Genomic DNA, 20,936 nt, shown 5'->3' with positions numbered 1-20,936 from the left:
GTAAACTTGGGCAAGTTACTTCACCCCAGATTCTTCATATGCAATATGGAGAAAATGGTCAGCTATGATCTGTCAAGGACTTGTTATAGATTTTTTCATATGTTATTTTATTTGATCCCTGCCATACCCATAGGGGCAGATAGTGGTAGAGTTAGAATTTGGTCCCAGTCCAGTCTGATCCCAGCCCACGTGGATATATTCACCTCACCCCACTGCATGCACTTTTCCTACTTTTCTTCCCCATATTCTATCTTGCTGAACTGCAGTAAGGCTTGAAGATGATATGTGCAACTTATATAGGAAGATGTTCGGCAAGTTGTAAGACTCAGTAATTATAATTATGATGTGTGAGGTGTTACTTCCTGGTCCAATGTGTGCTCGGCCTAGAAATGCCCCTACAACCCTCTGACAGCAGGTCTCCAACCTCTGCTTGAGTACAGGGTACAGTCGTAGCCTCAGAACTCTGTAACACAAACTTATGAGGATGAAATGGAGTGCAGGCTTGGTGACTGACATCACAGAAAAAGCACCATCCCCACCATACAGCCCGAAGTCCTAACTGCTAAAGTACAGACATTTGCACAAATGCACTGAAGATTAATGGCAAATCTATGACGACATCCCTCCAGGAAACAAGGAAGAAAGTGCAATTCTAACGTCAGGATGCATTCATCTGTGGAAATTTAATGCTCAGTGTCTTGTATAATAAAACCGAATGATATCTATGGTTGCTATATTAAACATAAAATTGTAAGCTCAAAATTGGTTCAATGTATACTGACAGAAAGCTCATGCCAAAAAAGTTAGCCCACTTCCTTCTGCATTAAGACATATGCCATCAACAGTATTCAAAGATAGTCAACTTTCCTCCCATTTACCTTGTAACTTCTTGCAAACTGACTTCCACTGCTTAACAAAATCTACTCCCTTAATATCTCATGGCACCAGAACATTAAAACCATAGGCTTTTTATAGAACTCACCCCTATGGCTTTCCTTTTATTAAGAGCATTTTGTTTGCCACCTTTTTTTTTTTTTAAAGTAGTTCCTCCTTTAGTGTTCAAATTTTGTAGTGTCCTGGTTTTGCCTTTGAATAAATGCTCACTCTCTTTTCTGACTTCTCTTCTTTGTTCCACTCCCTAAAGGTGGATATTTCTAAAGTGATTCTCACTTCACTCATTCATGCACCATTTTTCCACTTCCACAATTTGAATTTTCACTCTGGGACAGTCCAGCTATGGAACAGTTATGATACCATCTCAGATTCCCAGTCTCATGCTTCCAATCATTTGTTATGTTATTCCAGCGAAAGAATTCATCCAGATCACAAATTCAACACACCTAAAATTTAACTTACTTATACTTCCGACTGTCTTTTGACCAATTTATCAAGCCAGAAACTTCAGCCCTATCCTTATGCCCTTTCTCAACATCAGCCCCTACATGCAATAAAAGATTTGTGCTGAATTTTCACCTCAGTATCTTCCTATTTCATTCCCTGACTGCATTTTTTTTTTTAAACTTGACCCTGGCCACTTCACCAATGATCACAGCTCTTGAATGTAAATCCAATATGGATTGAATTCACCTCCCATCCTCTCCTTCAAGACGCTTTCTTACTAATTTCTCCTCTACTAGTGTCATCCCTGGTTTTCCCTCTTTGTCTGAAGTTTTTGCTTGGCACTTGTGGCAAATCCTATCGGTGAGATTGAAACCATTCCCCAGAGGGTTAATGAAGTTGAAACTAGCAGAAAGTTTAAAGCTTGTTTTTCAGAGAACCATTTCCCCCTAATCAGCTATTGTGTCTTTTCAGACCCCACTAACAGATCCACTAGCAGTCTCCACAGAAGCCTAGACTCAAGGTCAACTGATATGGTTCCAGCATATGAACAGGCAAGGCCCTGCATTCAAGCAAGGCCTTGGAGAGATAATGAGTCCAAGATCCCATCCAATTTACACTAACTCTTAGAGGATTCCCACAGCCCCTTCCCCTTGTCCAATAGTTACCTCTGCCTCTGTATAATGTTAATGTCTCTTCCCAGGGAGGAGCACAAGCTTCATTAATATAATGTACGATGCATGTAAAGTCATGTTTTCCCAGTACGCCTGTGCCACCTTATGCCCACCTTTAAATGTGATGGCAAATCTCTCCTTTCTGAATATTCAACCCAACCCTAAATAAAAGGAACCCACTCACCCCTGCTCAGGGAGTCATAGCTTTGGAAGTTATTCCTTGTGATCTCCTTATTTGCTCCAAATAAAGTTTCCTTTATGTGACAACTCCACTTGGTGTAGTTGCTATCTGTAACTTACCAAGGAGGGAAATCACATTGATTTGGTTACAAGATGACCCAACTTTCCTTTCAACCCCAATCTCTTTGGTTCACTTCCAGCTGTGAAATAACTATGTGACACGGTCTGGCTAATGAGACGTGAGCTGAAGTCTACTATGAAATTCATGAGAAAATTTTTGTTTTCTTGATACAGACTCCTCTCCCTTGATTCTCCCTGCTGATACAGATGTGATGGTTGGACTTGAAGCAGTCTTCTTACAATCATAAAGAAAAGGCCAAGAGATTGACAGAAACGTCACAGTTATATCATTGGATTATATAATCATACCATAACTACCTTCTCCAAACTTCTCATTATATGAGAAAAATAAACTCATATGGCAGGCCCCATCAAAAACATGGAGATCTCTCCCATATTTTGGTGACTCCTTTGAAATTTCTTCTTTGGCTCACCAACAAAGCCCCTCCTCAATGCTGAGCTTCTCATTCTGACACTGAACTTTCCACTGAGTGTGGCCCCTTACCTCCAAAGATACCCAATGTTTCAGACTGAGCCAGCCTATCCTCTCTACTCACTTCTCCACTGAGGACTGGTCATTATCCTTATAGACCAGGTTCTTATGACCTTGTCCGGGGTGACTGACAGTTTCTGGTCTCCTTTCAAGTCTCTTCCAATTCCACTCCATATGAAATACTATCATCAAGTAGATTTTCATAAAGAACATTTGGTAATAATACCAAAGAGTCTAGTGGTAATATACATCAAATAATGTACTAAAAAATCTTCAATGTCTCCCTTCTGCCTATCACACTTAAACATTCAAAATGCTCCATAACACAACTTCAATAAAAAATTTCAGCCTATATGATGTAATTTTTCTATATTTAACTTATATCCTTGGCAAATAAGAAATATTATTGCCCTTAAATGAATCCTGCCTTTTCCCACTTGTATAATACCGTTTGTATTATTTCTTCTTTCTGGAATGTGTAATGTCTTTCTCTTCCTCTTCTTTTCTAAAGATTATCCATTTATCAAGTCCTAGCTCAAGTGTCACCACTTCCACAGTGTTCAATGATTATTTAAAATGGAAGAATGTTCACTTATCTAGCATCTCTTGGTATTGTTATTTAAGGCATTTAACACGACCACATAGTTTTCTTATTCAGGCACCCATGAGATTATTAGCAACTTGAGGGCAGTAATGATGTAATGATATTTTATTTTAACATTCAACAAATATTTATTGAGTCCTAACTGTTTTAGCTGACGGTGGTATGAACAAGATAGACCAAACCCTTGCTCTCATAGAGTTTATGTAAATGGTAGAGCATGTTTTACAGATAACAAGCAAGTAAATAAATACACAAAATAGGAGAATCTCAGATTTAGATTGCAAGTTTGGGGAAGTTCTCCCCAGGGAGGTATTTGAGGTGAAATATCAGTCATAAGAAGAACCCAATCACCAGAAGATGGCTAATAGAAAATCATCCAGTTGGGAGCCAGTATGATGTGTTTGAAGTACGCATAGAGGACAATGTGGCTGGAGCACAGTGAGGGGAAGAGAAGAGTGGCGTGACATGAGGTTAGAGAGTTAGGCAAGGGCCAGATCTTGAAGGTTCATGAAGGCCAAGATAAGTGGTTTGGATTTCATCTTAAGGTTTAAAACAAGGAGTAACATGATCTGATTTACAATATAAAATGATCTCTCTGGCTGCTGTGTAAAAAATGGATTATACAGGGTAAAGAGTGAAGCATGATTACTTGGAAGGCTGCCACAGTAGTCAAGAAGATGAAATGATAGTAGGTTGAGTTTGGTGGTAGTAGAGGAGAGAGAAAGTGGATCCATTTATAGTTTCTGCAGTATTAAGCATGGTATCTTGAAGATAACAGAAGTTAAATGCATATTGCTAAATATATGTACAAGTGTTTCAAAATAGTTTCACCTTCTTAATGTCTATATTATCTTCAATACTTTCCTGCTTTGAATCACATAATATGGCTTAATATATTCCTGTTTGATGCTTGGGAAGCCAAAAAGAAAAAAAAAATGGAGCCCATATTTAAGGAAACAGTGGAAATCCTGTAACAACAGGTAAGCTAACAAAGAACTGAAATGATGGAGGGTCATATTGCTAATTATGGAAAGAAATAAGTTCCTTGAAACAAATGGTAAAAAGTTGAATTCAAAAATTATGATAGGATAAAAATGGGCAGGGTATTCAAGTACAAAGATCTACATTTTATTTATTTTTTTTACAATTAATTTTATTTTATTATATTATGTTAATCACCATACAGTACATCCCCTGATTCTGATGTAAAGTTTGATGCTTCATTAGTTGCGTATAACACCCAGTGCACCATGCAATACGTGCCCTCCTTACTACCCACCATTTTAGAAAAGAGAGTCTCCATGAGCATTAGCTGGAATACTGTGCCTACAGATGATGTGAGTAAAGTGAATTCTCATTAAAACTGAGGGCTTTTCCAGTTTTAACTTACTTTTGATTTCTCTGGAAATATAAACCCTTCATTTTACTATCTGGATATGATAAATTTCCTAATAAGTACCTAATACTTTCTTACTAGAAAGTAAGGTTTATTTTTCAGAGAGCGCTACATGTGACCTGCCTTGTTTCTAAATTAGGAATCTGAGAAAAGACAGGCAATTTGGTGGGTTCTCTTTTTTTCACATATACTTCCCAGGACATTTTAGATTTTCACCCATGAAGATTCACCCTGCATAATAAAATCAATCCAAATTCCTTCAACAAAAAGCAAAATCCTGGGGAAAATAGGATCAATTTTTGCCACTTTCCACCTGAAATGCTAAAGGGGCCCTGAATCGTGTGAAACTTGGCCTCAGTCAGTGTGAAAACTGGCTGAAATCTGTATGGAAGGCAGTCTGGGTTCGTCAAAGTAGTTCATGAACTTTGGCCAAACTTGCAAGGAACCTGGTCCAAGTGTTAGTTTGCAATGCAACATGAAACCAGGTGAATTTCACATGGTTTCAGGTTTCATCCTGAAAATTTGGCCTGGCTTTATAATCAATCATCACTTTTTGGAACGATGAAAGCCAACACACCTTTTTGAAAATGAGGACTGCGTGCATACTGATGACAGCTAAGCTGTGAACCACCCCTTCACTTCCTTTGCCAAAAGAAGATTTCTCAGAATGGAAACAGTTTCCCCCTTACCTGGAAAGGGCAAGTTGAGTGATTTTGATATTTCGTGTAGAAAGAAATGATACTCAATACATGGAGACATGCCATGTGAAATAATCAACACATACAGGGCAAGTGGCTATACTCTAATCATTTAAGGTTATGAGAATTTTATTCCATTCACATCCATGACAGATATCATGATGTTTAATCTCCTTGACCATTAACATGAGCTTTTAGCTTGAAGTTAGTCATCAGCTAGAATAACTGCCATGAGAAACGAAATGCTCTGAGGCATGGTCATTATTTTTATATAAAGAAATGGCTGAAGAATGGAAAGGAAAACAAATCATAGCACACCGTTTACCTAGTTTAATAAACATGAAGAGATGAAACTACAAATTTTTCAGGTTTGCATCAACGGCATCTTTTGCAATAAAACCCTACTGCAGTATAAGTGAATTCAATAATTAAGTACACACAATGCATTTTACAAAAAAACTACAGTGTCGGTTTTCAACCTGAAAGTTTTACATGTGCTTTTCCACTGTAAAAAATGACTCTTCAACCAAATACTCGCTTTTGTGCACAGTGACATGAGAAAATTGCGAGGTATGTCTGAACGGAGCCACTGCATCATTGGAACAGTATGTCTGAACATTCGGGTAATAAGGCACAGATGTGAAGCTGAGGACTTGGCACTACCAAGGTAACAACAAAGCATTCACCAGTGTGTTATAATGGTTAAAAGAGCCACAGTTGAGAAGAATAAAAGAATGACCCTCCTCCCTGGAACGCTAAATTATATTACACCTTTTATCTGCTTAAAAATCTATAAAAAATAAGAAATTCAAATAAGTATTATTCAGGTTTATGATGAAGAATAAAAAATATAAAATGCATTAATATTTTCATCTATAATATAACATATTTATGCAATAGCACATAAAGTTTAACTGCAGAAAAAGGCCAAATTCAACAGGAATCCAAATGGCCTCTATACTGCAAAACGATGCGTGCAAATCTGAAGGACCCAATAGCCATCGGAATGGTGGTTATTATTGACTTTTTAGTGGTGATTCTGGTCCTTCATCAGTAGGGAGAATTATTGCACAGTGTCCTATTTACAGGTCTCAAGTTAAAGCAATGCTACAGGAGATACCCATTAATTATTATTAAGGCTATTTCACTTACAAGTGGTATGGTATTTTCTGCCAGCTCTTACTAAACCATGACACAAAGGCAGTTATAAAGCCAGGGCCACTTTAATTCAATAAGTTTGGAGCTGAAAGCCAATTTTCTGCCCAGGATTGGAAGAATACAACTTACCCGAGGTCCCTGATCACCTTGTTCTCCCTGTAGAGTAGGAAGATGAGACGATAGATAGTTTTAGCATAAAGTCTGTATGTGACGCTCATTAAAAAGACCGAAATATCACATAGCATAGATCATACCAATAGATTTCCACTAACTTAATTTGTTTCTGCTACACATTTTCTTACCTTATCACCTTTTGGACCTGGAGGGCCCTAAAAAAAAGAAAAAGAAAGAAAAAAATTTTTAATAAATTTAAAAAATTGTAGCTTGAATAGATCAGCTAGTTAGATGTAAGATTCATGCAAGGGTAAAGTGGTATACCTATCAATGAGGTTTATCAAGGAATTTTGGGTTCTAAACTATAATTGTAAGATGGTTAGAATGTGAAACTGGTATAATACATATATATATATAGTGTAATGGTATATATAGTATGGTATATGCCAGATACCCGTAAAATATGGTACTGTACCATAGTATGTAGTTTATATACTGTTATACTACACACACACACACACACACACACACAAAGTGCACAAAGGCCACATGTCATAAGTATATAATATGCTGGATAAATTTTCACAAGCTAAACATACCTATGCAAGTAGAACCCAGCTAAGGAAACCAAGAACGGCCTGTGGTGACATTTTCTTGTCATTACTCTCAACCAACAGTGACTACTATTTCTGACCTCTGACAAAACAGTTTGTCTGTTTTTGTACTTTACAGAAATGAAATCATACCAGTATGCATCTGACCTCCTTTGCTCAATATGTGTAAAATGTATGCATAATTTTTGTGTAGCTATAGATCGTTTGTTCTTACTGCTTTATGATATTTCATCATATGAATAAACCAGAATTTATTTGTTTATCCTACTTGGTTGATGGCCATTTGTTTCTAGGAGTTTCTGGGTTTTCACTACTGAAAAGAGTGCTGCTATAAATATCCTAGTTTATGTCTTTAGATTAAAAACTGTATGCATTTCTGTTGGGTGTAAATCTAGTTATAGAAAATACCTAACAGGTTCAGTTTTAGTAGGTAATGACAGAGAGTCTTCCAGTATGGTTCTAACAATTAACACTCCCATCACCAGTGTACAAGAATTTCAGTTCCCCTATATCATCACCCATACTTGGTATTTTCCAACCTTTCTTGTTTTACACATTCTGGTGGGAGGTGTAGTATTTTCACACTATTTTAGTTTGTATTTCTCCAATGATTAATTAGGTGAACTCCTTTTAATGCATGTGTTGTTCATTTTGCATCTTCACCCACAAGGTGTCTATTCACGTCTTTTGCCCTTTTCTTATTGAGTTGTCCTTTAGACTTACTAGAGTTCTTTACATATTATAATATCTACACACATCAAGAGAGAGGTGTGAGGGTACTTTACATTATTCTGAATAAGAGTTTTCTATCAGTTATTTTTTGCAAATATATTCTCCCACGTTGTGTATTGTGTTTATATTCTCTTAACTGGGTTTTTTTTTTATTTTATTTATTTTATTTTTATTTATTCGACAGAGATAGAGACAGCCAACGGGAGAGGGAACACAAGCAGGGGGAGTGGGAGAGGAAGAAGCAGGCTCATAGTGGAGGAGCCTGATGTGGGGCTCGATCCCATAACACCAGGATCACGCCCTGAGCTGAAGGCAGACGCTTAACCGCTGTGCCACCCAGGCGCCCCAGAAGTTCTTACTTTTAATTAAACTCCATTTAACATTTTTTTCTCTTTATCTTTTTTTGTATTTCCCTTAAGAAGTCTTTCCTTACTCCAAGGTCATAAAGAGGTTCTTCTATGTTTATTCTAATAGCTAAAAGCTTTTGAAACTAATATAACACTGTATGTTAATACACTGGAATTAAGTTTTTTAAATTAAAATAAATAAAAGATATAGTGTATACATACATATGACAGAATATCACCAAGCCATAAAAAAATGAAATCTTGCCATTTGTGATAACATAGATGGATCTAGAGGGTATGATGCTAAGCAAAATATGTTAGAGAAAGACAAATACCATATGATTTTACTCATATGTAATATTTAAGAAACAAAACAAAAAAAGAAAAAAAGAGACGAAAGAGCAGACGCTTAACTATAGAGAACAAACTGGTGGTTGCCAGAGCAGAGGTTGGTGGTTGGTGGGGGGATGGGTGAAATAGGTGATGGGGATTAAAAGTACATTTATCATGATGAGCACTGAGTAATGTATAGAATTGTCAACTCACTATATTGTACACCTAAAATAAATGTAACACTGTATGTTAAACGTATATTGTTTAGGATGGCATGGTGCCAAATTGAAGGAAAAAAAATCAACGATAAAAAAATAAAATAAAAAATAGAGGCTTTATTACTTTATTTTTTATGCTCAGATCAGAATTTGTGTCTGATTTTGTGCATGATGTGGGTCAAAGTCAAGATCCTTTTTTTCTCCTATGTGGATATCAAATTAAACCAATACCACTGCTTGTAAATGAATCTTTCCCCCATTGTAGTACAGTGTTATCTTTGTCATAAATCAGATAACCATATAGATGTGGCTCTTCTTAGGATTTTCTACTTTGTTGAGCAGCTGTCCATTCTTAAGCCACATTGAGATTTTCTTTATCTTGAACAAAAATGCCAGCAAGACATACTAATTCTAGAGGCATCAATGCTTTTTTCCCCCTAGTTCTTAAAGATGAAATCATGTTTCAGGGTTCAGCCTACTTGAGGAATTAGAACATTTCAGAGTTACCTTCAATCTCTCATTTTCACCTTTAGTAGGGCTGGAAGACAAGTGTAAGTCTAGACTAGAAGCACAGCCAAGGTTCTGGCAAAGTACTCCTTCCTAAGTCCTTGCAATGTCACTTCAGGTGGAAATGTGGGAAAACTCTGTCTACTCAAATATCTCCTGTTAAGTATCCACTACAGAGGAACTATACTAAATTCCTACTCTCACTTGTGACACTTCTGGTAACAGCTGTGAGGTTATCATGAACTTAATAATAACAATAATATCATGTCTTGTAGTTTCTATATTTTACAATCAACAAAGAACTTTCACCTGTTACTGTGTTTAACCTTGTCCCAATCCAATGAAGAGAGTATTATGATATTCCTTTTATAGATGCCAAAAATAAAGCTCAAAGATTATCAAGGTTAGGTCTCTTGCAAGTGAGTTAGCTAGGACTTTAACCTAGTCTGTGTGACTAAGTTAGGATGAGAAGTGTTGGGACACAGGTCTAGAACTAGATTCTCATAAAGAATGACTACTATGTGCCTTCCTTCAACAGATGCCTTCTGAAATGCCTCCCAATTACATTTCCCAGTATCCTGGGTAGTGATCCCAAGATCTTAAGTTCAAAATAAGAGAAAGAATAATTGTGGAGGGTTGGGGGTGGGGAGAGCTAAGATAATGGAATCAACTAAACAAATCCTTGTTCTCTTATATCAAAAATAATTTTGCCATTAAAACAAAGGGAAATCAAGGAAATTATTTTCTTTATGTTTTCAGTTAAAGTTTAATATTTTATTAATGTTTTCAGTGAATCAAGTAGTGAGTAATTGGTATAGACTGTGTGTCTACCTCTGTAAAATTAAGTTCAATCAATTTATTTGGTCATTTTTAACACACATAAAACGTTCTCTAATGCACTATAAGTAGGGCTTTGTTTTTGGTGGGGCAAAGGAAACCCCCAAAACGAGTGAGAGGATACCTACCATCAAGTTTAAGAAATACAATGGAGATTCTAGTCTTGATTTAAATAGCATGTTATTTGGGGCACCCGGGTGGCTCAGTTGGTGAAGCGTCTGCCTTCGGCTCAGGTCATGATCCCAGGGTCCTGGGATCAAGTCCCACACTGGGTTCCCTGCTCCATGGGGAGTCTGCTTCTCTCTCTGCCTCTATCTCTGTCTCTCATGAATAAATAAATAAAACCTTAAATAGCATGTTATTTAAGTCTATTTTGATTTTTATATACATTTGTCAAATGCCTATATAGAGTTTGGCAATGTTCTAGGCCGTGGTGGAAGATATGGTAGGAGAAGCTGATTTAGGAAAACCTGAATGGTCTGTTTTGGGAAAGCTTAATAGTCTAGTGCCACAGTTAAACACTTCCCAATACTAACATTAAGAAAAACTCCCCTAGAAACCCAACTACTATAAAGTTACTTACAGTCACTATGGAGCCCATCCATTCCCCCACCCCTTTCCCTCCAAAAGTGTCTTCTCTTCAAAGTTTAGTTTGTTTTTGCTGGTGAGATTTCAGAGGCCAAACCTCTCATTGTACCAGTCCTCTAATGGCACTTTATTAGGTTATATGGCATGTTTGAGGTCAAAGCTTTTCTTTTTTTTTTTTTTAAAGATTTTATTTATTTATTCAACAGAGACAGAGAGACAGCCAGCGAGAGAGGGAACACAGGCAGGGGGAATGGGAGAGGAAGAAGCAGGCTCATGGTGGAAGAGCCTGATGTGGGGCTCGATCCCACAACTCCGGGATCACGCCCTGAGCTGAAGGCAGACGCTCAACCCCTGTGCCACCCAGGCGCCCCAGAGGTCAAAGCTTTTCTAAAACAATTTTACAGTGGGGAGCAGAAATGACTTTTTTCCCCCAAAGTCCAATAACTAATGCCAAAGCCACATATGAAAACTAGACCTCTTTAGACAGCTTGCCATAAGCAAGGATCCTTAATTCACGAACACATAAAAATTTGCATTCACAATTGAGCAATAAAATACTGCTGCTTCAAAAGGGGATGTTTCTGAGCAGACAGAATGGCGTCCTGGCACCTGCCAGCTCAAGACAGAGCCGAAGCTGAGGTCAACCTCCATTCACAGCTGTGGCGGCTGCTTCGGACACTCCAGACCCCACTTGTGCTCTTGGGATTAATGGCAGGTGTTTTCTTCTGCTCTGACTGAAATCCCACTCTTCTTTCTGAATTGGATCCTCTTCACTGCAAATATGGATTGAATTTGAAGAAAAACGTGGATGACCTTAGTGAACACAGACAGTATTTCAAAATTTGGGAGCCATGGCTTTCTTTTAGGTCAAAATATTACAAATGAAAGAAAGGTTTCTTTGATTATTAACTTTTAAAATTAAAGCTGAGTCACTGTTTTAGCTATTTTGTCTCTAGATTGATATTAACTAAAGGATAGGCAACAATTAAAATTAATGAATATTTGAATTACAGTGTAGTTTACCATGGCATTTTGTTGCTTCCAACTGCACCAAGTTAACAATTTAATAATTAGTGGACATATTTATTATTCAGGTATCAGGACCAGTGACTCATTGGTAACTATTTGAAAATAAAACTTTATTGCTAAAACAAGGTTGAGGTCAATGTAAGTAAATACGGTAAAATTAGTGGTCATAAATAAGGGAATAGTGAGTCATTATTTATGACTCTCTATGTAAGGCTTCTTTTAGGATTCTTGTCCTTCTGGCCTGGCCCAGTAGGTTGGAGTCAAATCTTTTATAATGTCCATTTAAATAAATAAATAAGAATATTTGAAATGGTTATTTCTAATTAGTTTTATCTTATTAGCCCTAATTACATAAATTTTAAAAGTGCTAACAAAGCTTTTATTATTAGTGTTCTTACTCAGTAGTTCGAACGTTTCTTTTAGAGTATTGTTAGAGTGTTATTAATTTACTACCAAAGTATTTATAAATAGCAATGGCAAACTTCAAATTAGCCCCTCTTCAAATGACTTCAAATTCAGAATTTATGGCAACAATTCTTCTGTTTGTACCAAGCCTTTAATGTGGCTCTTGGCCTAAACCAATTTCAGTCTCCCCAAATCTATTTCTATCCAAGTAACTAAGATTTTAGATCTTTTTCCATGCTCTATTACCTATTTCGATTAAATTATAAAACCAAAGTAAAAGCATTATGAATGAGAGGAGCAATAATTGAGATTCAGTAAAATGCTGGATTTCATTCTGCATAAAAGTAATCGAAATATAGCTGGAAAAGACACATATTCATGGAGCCTGGATATCCCAATTAAGAACTTTCATTCACTAGAACTGTAAATGTTGCCTACTTTGAATGGCAAAAGCTAAAGGGGGAATGATTTTTTTAAAGATGGCAATCATGAAAATGAAATTAAATTCTGCTGGAAATTTAAAAAAAATGGAAAAAGGGCAAACCCTGGACATTCTTGGCAGTCAGGGCTGCTGGAATAAGAATGGAATTATGATTTTTATCCCAGAAAAGTGTAGATCATTTTCATTTTTGAAACATAACAACCTTTCTCTGATTCATATTTTCATTACCAGAGAATTATGAAGACCAGCAAGTTTCATTTTCTAAGCTTTTACGGCCAACTACCAGCCAGTCAATGTGCCCTGAGTCTGATGGAAGGTTATGTAACCATAATTGTAATCAGTGGAATGAATGCTGTGCTGTGGCAGTACAGAGAGAAAAGTAAGTGGGAGAACTGGAGCTCCAAAGATGACACTGGAACTGGCTCTTGAAAGTAGGCCAGAGATAAAGGGGACTGGGAAGTGGTGAAGCAGTTCAGGCAGAAGGGGAGAACATGCCTAAGTGTGAAAGAATATCATGCTATCAGAAAAGCCAAGGAGTTCAGGGGAGTAAGAACATATGTGGTGTAGGGAGTGGAAATGGGGAATAGTAAGATATGGGAAAGAGATTTGAGAAGGTTGGCTAATAATACCCAAGTCCCTGGGCTGAATTCTGTTATCAATTTAACAAGGGAGTGGTAAGATCAAGTGTGCTCTGTGGGACTCTGAGAGCATGGAATGTTATCCTTCTTAGGAAGTTGTTGCTTTGGTCCAGGAGACAGATGATCGTGGAAGCAAAGGAAAAGTTCTAGATTCAGAAGACATTTCTGAGATAGAACCAACAAGACCAGTTAAGGGAATGGACATGAGAGCCATTGACAGGTCACCAACATGGTGATTCATTTGAAAGTTCACAATGCAGTGCGTTAGTAGAAAATGGCTGACCTACACTGCTTCAACTCTGATGAACACAGGAGCTCCAGAGCCAAATGAACTACACAGAATTTTAAATCTAGTTTTAGGGGTATTCAAATCCAACCTGATTGTTGGCAGCCTTGGCTGGCCCAATCAGAAGTAGTTGAGAAAAAGAGAAAATTCTCTATCATAGCTGTTGGGTAAAAGCACAGATGACATATGGTGGCCATATTGTGCAGCCATTCTTCCTCTGTGTTAACTTATTAATAAAGTACACCTTTATTACATTTCTTCATCTGCTTTTTAGTCTGTAAGCTGAGCATGGGCTTACTATATTTAAAAGCTATAATTTCTCCTGTTTTTTTTTAAGGATAAGGAAGACAAAGTCTACCACATTGGCTGTTCTCAGGCATTCTTGCAAACATTACCTTATCAATGTTCACAGTCTCCTACTGAGGAAGGAAACAGGGAATATACCATTTTCCCTTGTTCAAGTAGGATAAAAGCCTCAATTCTACAGATAGTATGATTTCTGCCTACTTTCTGACCATTATGCCAATGAGATAAATGCTCTTAAGCCATACTTTCATGAATAAATTGAATTTGGTAGTTTTTAGCAGGTATCTGAAACTCACAAAATCATACTGCAAATAGTATTAACAATGGAAAAAAATAAGGACCCTAGCTATTTCCATGTCAATAAATCTACCATACTTCTGAGTAAAGCGTTTTGTATATGCAGTCAGCTTAGGCTCCTTTCTAACTAAAATGTGAACATGTGTTCTTCCAAGTATATACCTAAAACCTTGAACTCTAATATGTAGTTTTTTAGCTTTACTAGCATAATACATATTTTTAGGGACATTTCTTCCCAAAATCACTTTTTTTCTGTTTCATAGACTTTTAACTTTGCAAATAACTTCAACAGGTAATGTGTAAATGTTAAACTTTTTATGGAAAACCTGACATGACTAGTGAAAAGAAGGAGCACATGCACCCCAATGTTCACAGCAGCATTGTCCACAATAGCCAAACTGTTGAAGGAGCTGAGATGCCCTTCAACAGACAAATGGATAAAGAAGATGTGGTTCATATATACAATGGAATATTAGCCATCAGAAAGGATGAATACCCACCATTTGCATTGACATGGACAGAACTGGAGAGGATTATGCTAACTGAAATACGTCAAGCAGAGAAAGACAATTATCGTATGGTTTCACTCATATGTTGAACAGAAGGAATAGCGCAGAGGACCATAGGGGAAGGGAGGGAAAACTGAATGGGAAGAAATCAGAGAGGGAGACAAACCATGAGAGACTCTGGATTCTGGGAACCAAACTGAGGGTTACAGAAAGGAGGTGGGTTGGGGAATGGAGTAACCTGGTGATGGGTATTAGAGAGGGCACGTGTGGTGATGAGCACAGGGTGTTATATGCAATTAATGAATTGTTGAACACTACATCAGAAACTAATTATGAACTCTATGCTGGCTAACTGAACATTAAAAAAAAAAAAAGAATTGTACCACAAAATTGTAAATAACCTAAATGTCTATCAGTAGGGTTACGGCAAATAAAGTATTTTATGATAAACATAAAATACAATTTTTTTCTCAGATATTTGACCTGAGGGCAAAGAAGGTAAACATACTGATTTCCTAAAGTCAAGAGGCCACGTGGTAAGAAATGTTAGGCATATGGTTGAAAATGTTTGGAGAATACAAAGGTTTAATACAGCTTACCTCGATATTTAGGAACTATTACCAAAATAAAACCAAAGCAAGACAAAAACAGTTCATTGTAGTTTTAACCACCTTACTTTAACGACTAACCAAGACTACATTTTAGGCCCTGGAACTACCTAGTCGCCTCCAGCATACAGTAGGTGCTCAATCAATTTTTGCTGAATTGAAGCACCCAGAAAGAAAAGAATGCAATAAAACTCTCGGTGTTCAAAGCACCAACATATAAAGAATTATACAAGAACCAGATTCAATGTTGCTGCAGAAGAACCGTGTTTATTATAGTGTCAAACTCTGCTAAGCCAGGGAAGGGAATTATAGCTATAAACAGATTTATAGCTTCAGACTTTACACCTTTCATTTTGCATTGAAGATTAAAAGAGACCCAGCAGAAAAGGGCGTAGGTATAAACAGAAATTTCACATATCAAAACCAGCCCTACTTATTGCAAAATTAATTTTTACAGCTATTCTTTTCTGGGCATTTTGTGTGGTGAGATCGGAACTTTTAAGTTTTTTTGTGATGTCAGTTCAAGCCCTGAACAAGGGCCTATATGTGCCCACGATCAGTCTTAAATCATAAGCAGCTGCCATAAGGAAACAATTAGTGGGGTCTAGCACTAAAAGAAAATTTAGAAACACCAAACATTAAAAAAGGACTCTCAAAAGTAAGACTGATGTAGCTCAATGGAGTTAAGGGCTTATAAAACAGCAGGAATCGGGAAAGCTCACTCTGGCTTTCTTTTCTAACACAATACAAATTAAATACAGCGAAATTACTGCTCCCGCCAGTCAAAACCAAGGGCTCTCCTCTCTCCAGCCTCATCCCCTATATCCAAATGTCTTAAGTGACTGCTAAACTTTTTTTGTTTAACTTATTATTTTTTTAACCTATTTTTAAGACGTCAAATAAAATGAACTCCATGGTGAAAGACTTGGAATCCCAAACATTCCTTTTGTTGAAAGAAAGTATCAACTTGCTCTCTAAATGCCCACAGTAGCCCCTGTGATTTTATAGCTAATGGTGTAAGCCATCGTACAATACTCTTACCCTCCTCAGTAGAATTCAAACGTATTCAGAGGTACACCCATCTTTAAACTTTGGGTTTAATTTACAATAATTTATTTCAGCATGCTTCCTAATATACCGTCCCAACCTAATTTTACCCAGGCTACTCAGGAAAGCCTGGTGTGCAGGTCAGTTTGATTCTTTGCTCCATTCGTAGTATTTTATAAAGCAATGCAGTTTTGTGAAGGGCAACTGAGCACAACACAGGGATAAGGACAGATATCTCTTTTGAGTCTAAGGAAATATGGAGAAGGAATAAAAATCAATCAACTGTCAAATGAGACCAGGAGAGGCTGAATCTCAGGTCTTGTCTATGATTCTCAAGCTTCCCCTATAAATTAGAAGCCCAGTTTCTCTCACTCTCAGCTGATGACTAAAAAGATCAAAAGCTTTTAACATAAGCTTTGTACAACTACCGTGCTCTCCATCTCTGGATTCTTCTGTAGCTTCACCTCCTGTCTCTGTGGAGCGAAGGTAATATTGTACCTATGCACGCATGCCTCCTCTCCAACCTTGCCTGCCATGTATCATTGCTCTCATTGTCTTTTCAACCAATGCAATTCCCTTGGGTTCTTCCCCCTTGTTCCCCAAACACATCCATTCACCCTCCCCAAAAGTCAAAGGGAAGAAAAGTTGCTTTCGCCCTCTATTCCCTCACTTTAAGGTCCTATCTTCTCCTGACTACCTCCATCAAACTTGTTTAATAATAGGTTGGCCATAGCAAAGAAAGAAAATTGGATTTGAAGAAAGAGAAGGGAGGTAGCCGAGTAGAAGTCATATTTTTACAGTCTGGTTTTAGGAAAAATAAAGTAACATGAGTTGAAATACATATTGGTCTTGGGGGCATTTCTTTCCATTAAGAAGAAGAAAGCTGAGCTATGAGAAGGGAAACTGCTGAGCCAGTCTTTGGGGCCCTGGAAAGGAGTCACCCTGGGTTAAACTAAAACTAAATAAACCAGAGCTTCGGGGAGGAAGGGTTGACAAAACTCAAATATGTCATGTTTGCCCAAATTTGTGTCTAAACCTTTTGTCTTTTCACTTTACTCCCTTCATCAGCTATCAAATGTACCTTCAAGGCTTTAATTATTACCTGACTTATGTCCTCAATTCTTTTCCAGGCTGCAGTGCTGCATTCCCAACTGCTCACCAGATGTCTAAGCCAAGATATGCCATCATCAGCTCAAACTCATCATTCTCAAACCAAACTTCTCAATTTCTACTGCAAGCCACTCATGACCCCTGACCTTCCTGTTTTTGTTAAACACACCACTACTCCTTCAACTCTAAAAGGTCAGTGTTATGTCGGATTTGGCAAATGGAATCGATTGTCAAGTCCCAGAGATTTCACTCTCCACAAAATCCCTTGAATTGATCTTTCCATGTTTGTTGCCAATATCCTTATTCCTGGAAAACAAAATAGTCTACAAGTCTCTCCAGGTCTTCCCTCACTTTATTCCGTCCTACATACTTTTGTCAGATTATGTTTCCTAAAGCACATTTCTGAACATTTCCCCAGCCCCCAAACTGTCAAGGCCCCAGTGAAAAAGTCATTATAGGCAACAATTCTCCATGGAAACAAAGGTGTTACAGGAAAGGCTGCAGAGAATCAGGCCAATACCACTTGACCTACTGATCAAAAGAACATTACCTGCCTCTTGATATAATGAAGAAGGGAGTATACTATATCTTCATAAGAGATTTTTCCTAAAAATTGAACCAGAAATTAATCAAACTTCTAAACGGAACTTGAAGGTTATGAGAAATACAGAAGACAGGGGAACAAGTCAAATAGCACCACAAGGAATTCATTAGAGCAATCCAGAATGTGGGGCATTCCATATACAGGTCAACTGTTGTGGGAAAATTGGTGACATGAAAAAAATTTTTTGAAAAGAGGAGGACTAGAGAATAAAAGAGACTGAAGAGCTATAGCAATTAAATGCTATTTGGATAAAACAAACAAACAAACCATCTATAAGGAGACATGTTTGAGACAACTGGGGAAATTTGAATATGGACTGGGTATGATGATAGTAAGAAATTACTGTCGATTTTATTAAGGTTGATACTGGTTATATTTTAGAAAGTCCCCATCAGTTAGAGATTAGTATTTTAGTATTTGCAGATGCAATGACATGATATCTAGGTTTTGCTTTTAAATACATCAGCAAACAAAACAAAACAAGAGAAACAAGGGAAAGGGATTCATGAAACAAGATTACCCACTGACAATTCTTGAAGCTGGGTGACAGTTCCAGGGCAGTTTATGATACCATTTTCTTTTCCTTTTGAGTATGTTTGAAAATTCCCCCAAAGAAGCAGTTACATAATTAAAAAATGTTATTTTAGGCGAACCTTCAGATTCCTATCAAATAAAGTGTTAACACTTCTGCCTATGTCCAAAGTTCTCTATGATCTGCTCGTAACTTTCCTTTTTTGTTTTATCCCCTCTCCCACCCCTGCCCCAATTCCCCACATGAGGATCCCGTCCTCCAGTCTGCCTTATTGAATACAGCTGTTCTCAGAGGACTCTTCACTGCTGTCACCACTGTATCTCTGTTTATGCCATTCTTTCTACCGAATAAGCATCCTTAATTATCATTTGACTTGGAATAATTATAGCACACCTTCTTGAAACCTCTTACCTGGCAACTTGAGCTATGGAGCTATTTGGAAAACAAATAAACACAGTAGAAATTTGAGTTTCTGAAAGAAATGTTAGTCCCAGTACAAATCTTAGCCCAGTAAGCATCCTGTCCCCACCTTTCTACAAACTCACTGTCATTATGGCCAGTCATTGATGGCTCATCTCAGTGACTTCTCTTCCCTAAGCTTTACTTGACCTTCTTTTGGAAATGTTTTCTCTGTTTTGAATTCCTAAAGCACTTGTGACTCTTATAAAACTCACCTCACCATGCTAGGTATAAGATTTGTGCTTCATACTAAGTTATCAGGGCGCCTAAGGGCAAGAAGAAAGTTATATGGGGAAATATAACAAACGATGCCTTTCGAGGCCTTAACATGTACTAAAACGCAACCTTTGGCAGGTCACTTAACCTCTCTGACTCTCAGTTTCTGCATCTCTAGGATGGAACAAACAATATTTATCTCATATGGGAGTTGCAGGAAGTGGTCTGTAAATATTATTTCCTTCCACTCTTTTCTTCCTAATTCAAATGTAGCCTTGTACCTTATACATGGTAAGTATCAATAGATATATTATCAGGTTTCCTGCAACAGAGGTCTCTAAGAAGTTATCAGAGTTAAAATTAGTATTCCCTGAATAGCCTGTTGACCTTCAAAAAGTCACAGATATCTGTATGACCAACATGCTTCCAATGAACGTATATGAGGATATATTTGATTTCAGCTAAAAGTTGTGCTTTTTGGGGTCACTATAATTTCTCATCTGTTGACTCATAAATCTAGTTCAGGGTAAAGACTAATAGTAAAAGGAATAAAACAACTTTGCACAGTCTCTTGAAGATGAACTCTGCTCAATGAAAGATATTTTTTCTTACATCTCAAATATGGACAGATGTTCTTGGATCCTGTCTCCCTCCTGCCTGTGACTCCCAACTTTTAGAAAGAATGTTCTATTTTTCACTCTCCCCACATTTTCAATACTGAGTCATTCTTAAAACCATGGCAATATTGCTTTGAAAACCACCAGGCCACTAAAGTTGCTAAGTAACCTCATAGTTGGAAACCCGGTGACTATAGCTCATAGAGCTGACGGCTTCTCCTTTAGCTTCTTTGGCAACGCCTTCTCCTGGATCTTCCACTGTCTGATGGGGGTTTCTCTGTAAGAGACCTTCTTTTTCCTCCCTCTCTTTATACTTCATAACTAACCCTCCTCTGCCCATGACTTCTCTTACCCTCAGTACGCACTTTCTGGTCATCTCACTCAGTGCCACAATTTCAGCTGCTACTTGTCTATTGTACACCCAGCTGTGGTTTCTCTCCAGGATATGCCTACTGCCTACTCCATATTTCTTCCTGAACACACATTTCAGATCCTGATGCCCACCACTAAGACTGGTTAATTTTCTTTGAGTATGTTGCATGCACTTCATTGAGGGTCCTGATGGTCTACACTGAGACTGTATTAATTAGATAAGGAGGCTTTCCTTCAGATAGATGCAGACCCAAGCCAGAGCTCATAGCTTGGCAAGTGAAGCATGAGCTGAATTTCAGACCTTCCCTGTCCCTTTGCTGAACAGCCTTGCACAGTACACAACTGGCATGAGTGTAAATGGTGGCTCTGAGTTTACTGTAAGGAGTAAGATTTCTTTCAGAAACTGAACACCCCACTGTGTTTATTCTTTTCCAAATAGCTCCATAGTTCAGGTTGCCAGATCAAAGATTTCAAGGGAAGTGTGTCATAACTATTTTTACTAAATGAT

At 37.6% G+C, this 20,936-nt stretch overlaps 1 protein-coding gene across 4 annotated transcripts in view; it reads right to left on the bottom strand.

The window, feature by feature from the left end:
• Positions 1-20,936, bottom strand: part of COL25A1 (collagen type XXV alpha 1 chain) — a 450,135-nt gene that overhangs the window by 147,610 nt on the left and 281,589 nt on the right. For all 4 annotated transcript variants that reach the window (XM_034671874.1, XM_034671873.1, XM_034671875.1 and 1 more), the window contains exons 6-7: positions 6,964-6,990; positions 6,791-6,817 (exon numbers count right to left, since the gene is read on the bottom strand). In XM_034671874.1, coding sequence (XP_034527765.1) covers positions 6,791-6,817; positions 6,964-6,990 — 54 coding nt within the window. The remainder of the gene's footprint in view (positions 1-6,790; positions 6,818-6,963; positions 6,991-20,936) is intronic.

The sequence above is a fragment of the Ailuropoda melanoleuca genome, chromosome 11 (assembly GCF_002007445.2).
Source record: "Ailuropoda melanoleuca isolate Jingjing chromosome 11, ASM200744v2, whole genome shotgun sequence".
Taxonomy (NCBI): Eukaryota; Metazoa; Chordata; class Mammalia; order Carnivora; family Ursidae; genus Ailuropoda; species Ailuropoda melanoleuca.
Note: the sequence above shows the minus strand (reverse complement) of the source record. Positions and strands in the feature narration are given on the sequence as shown.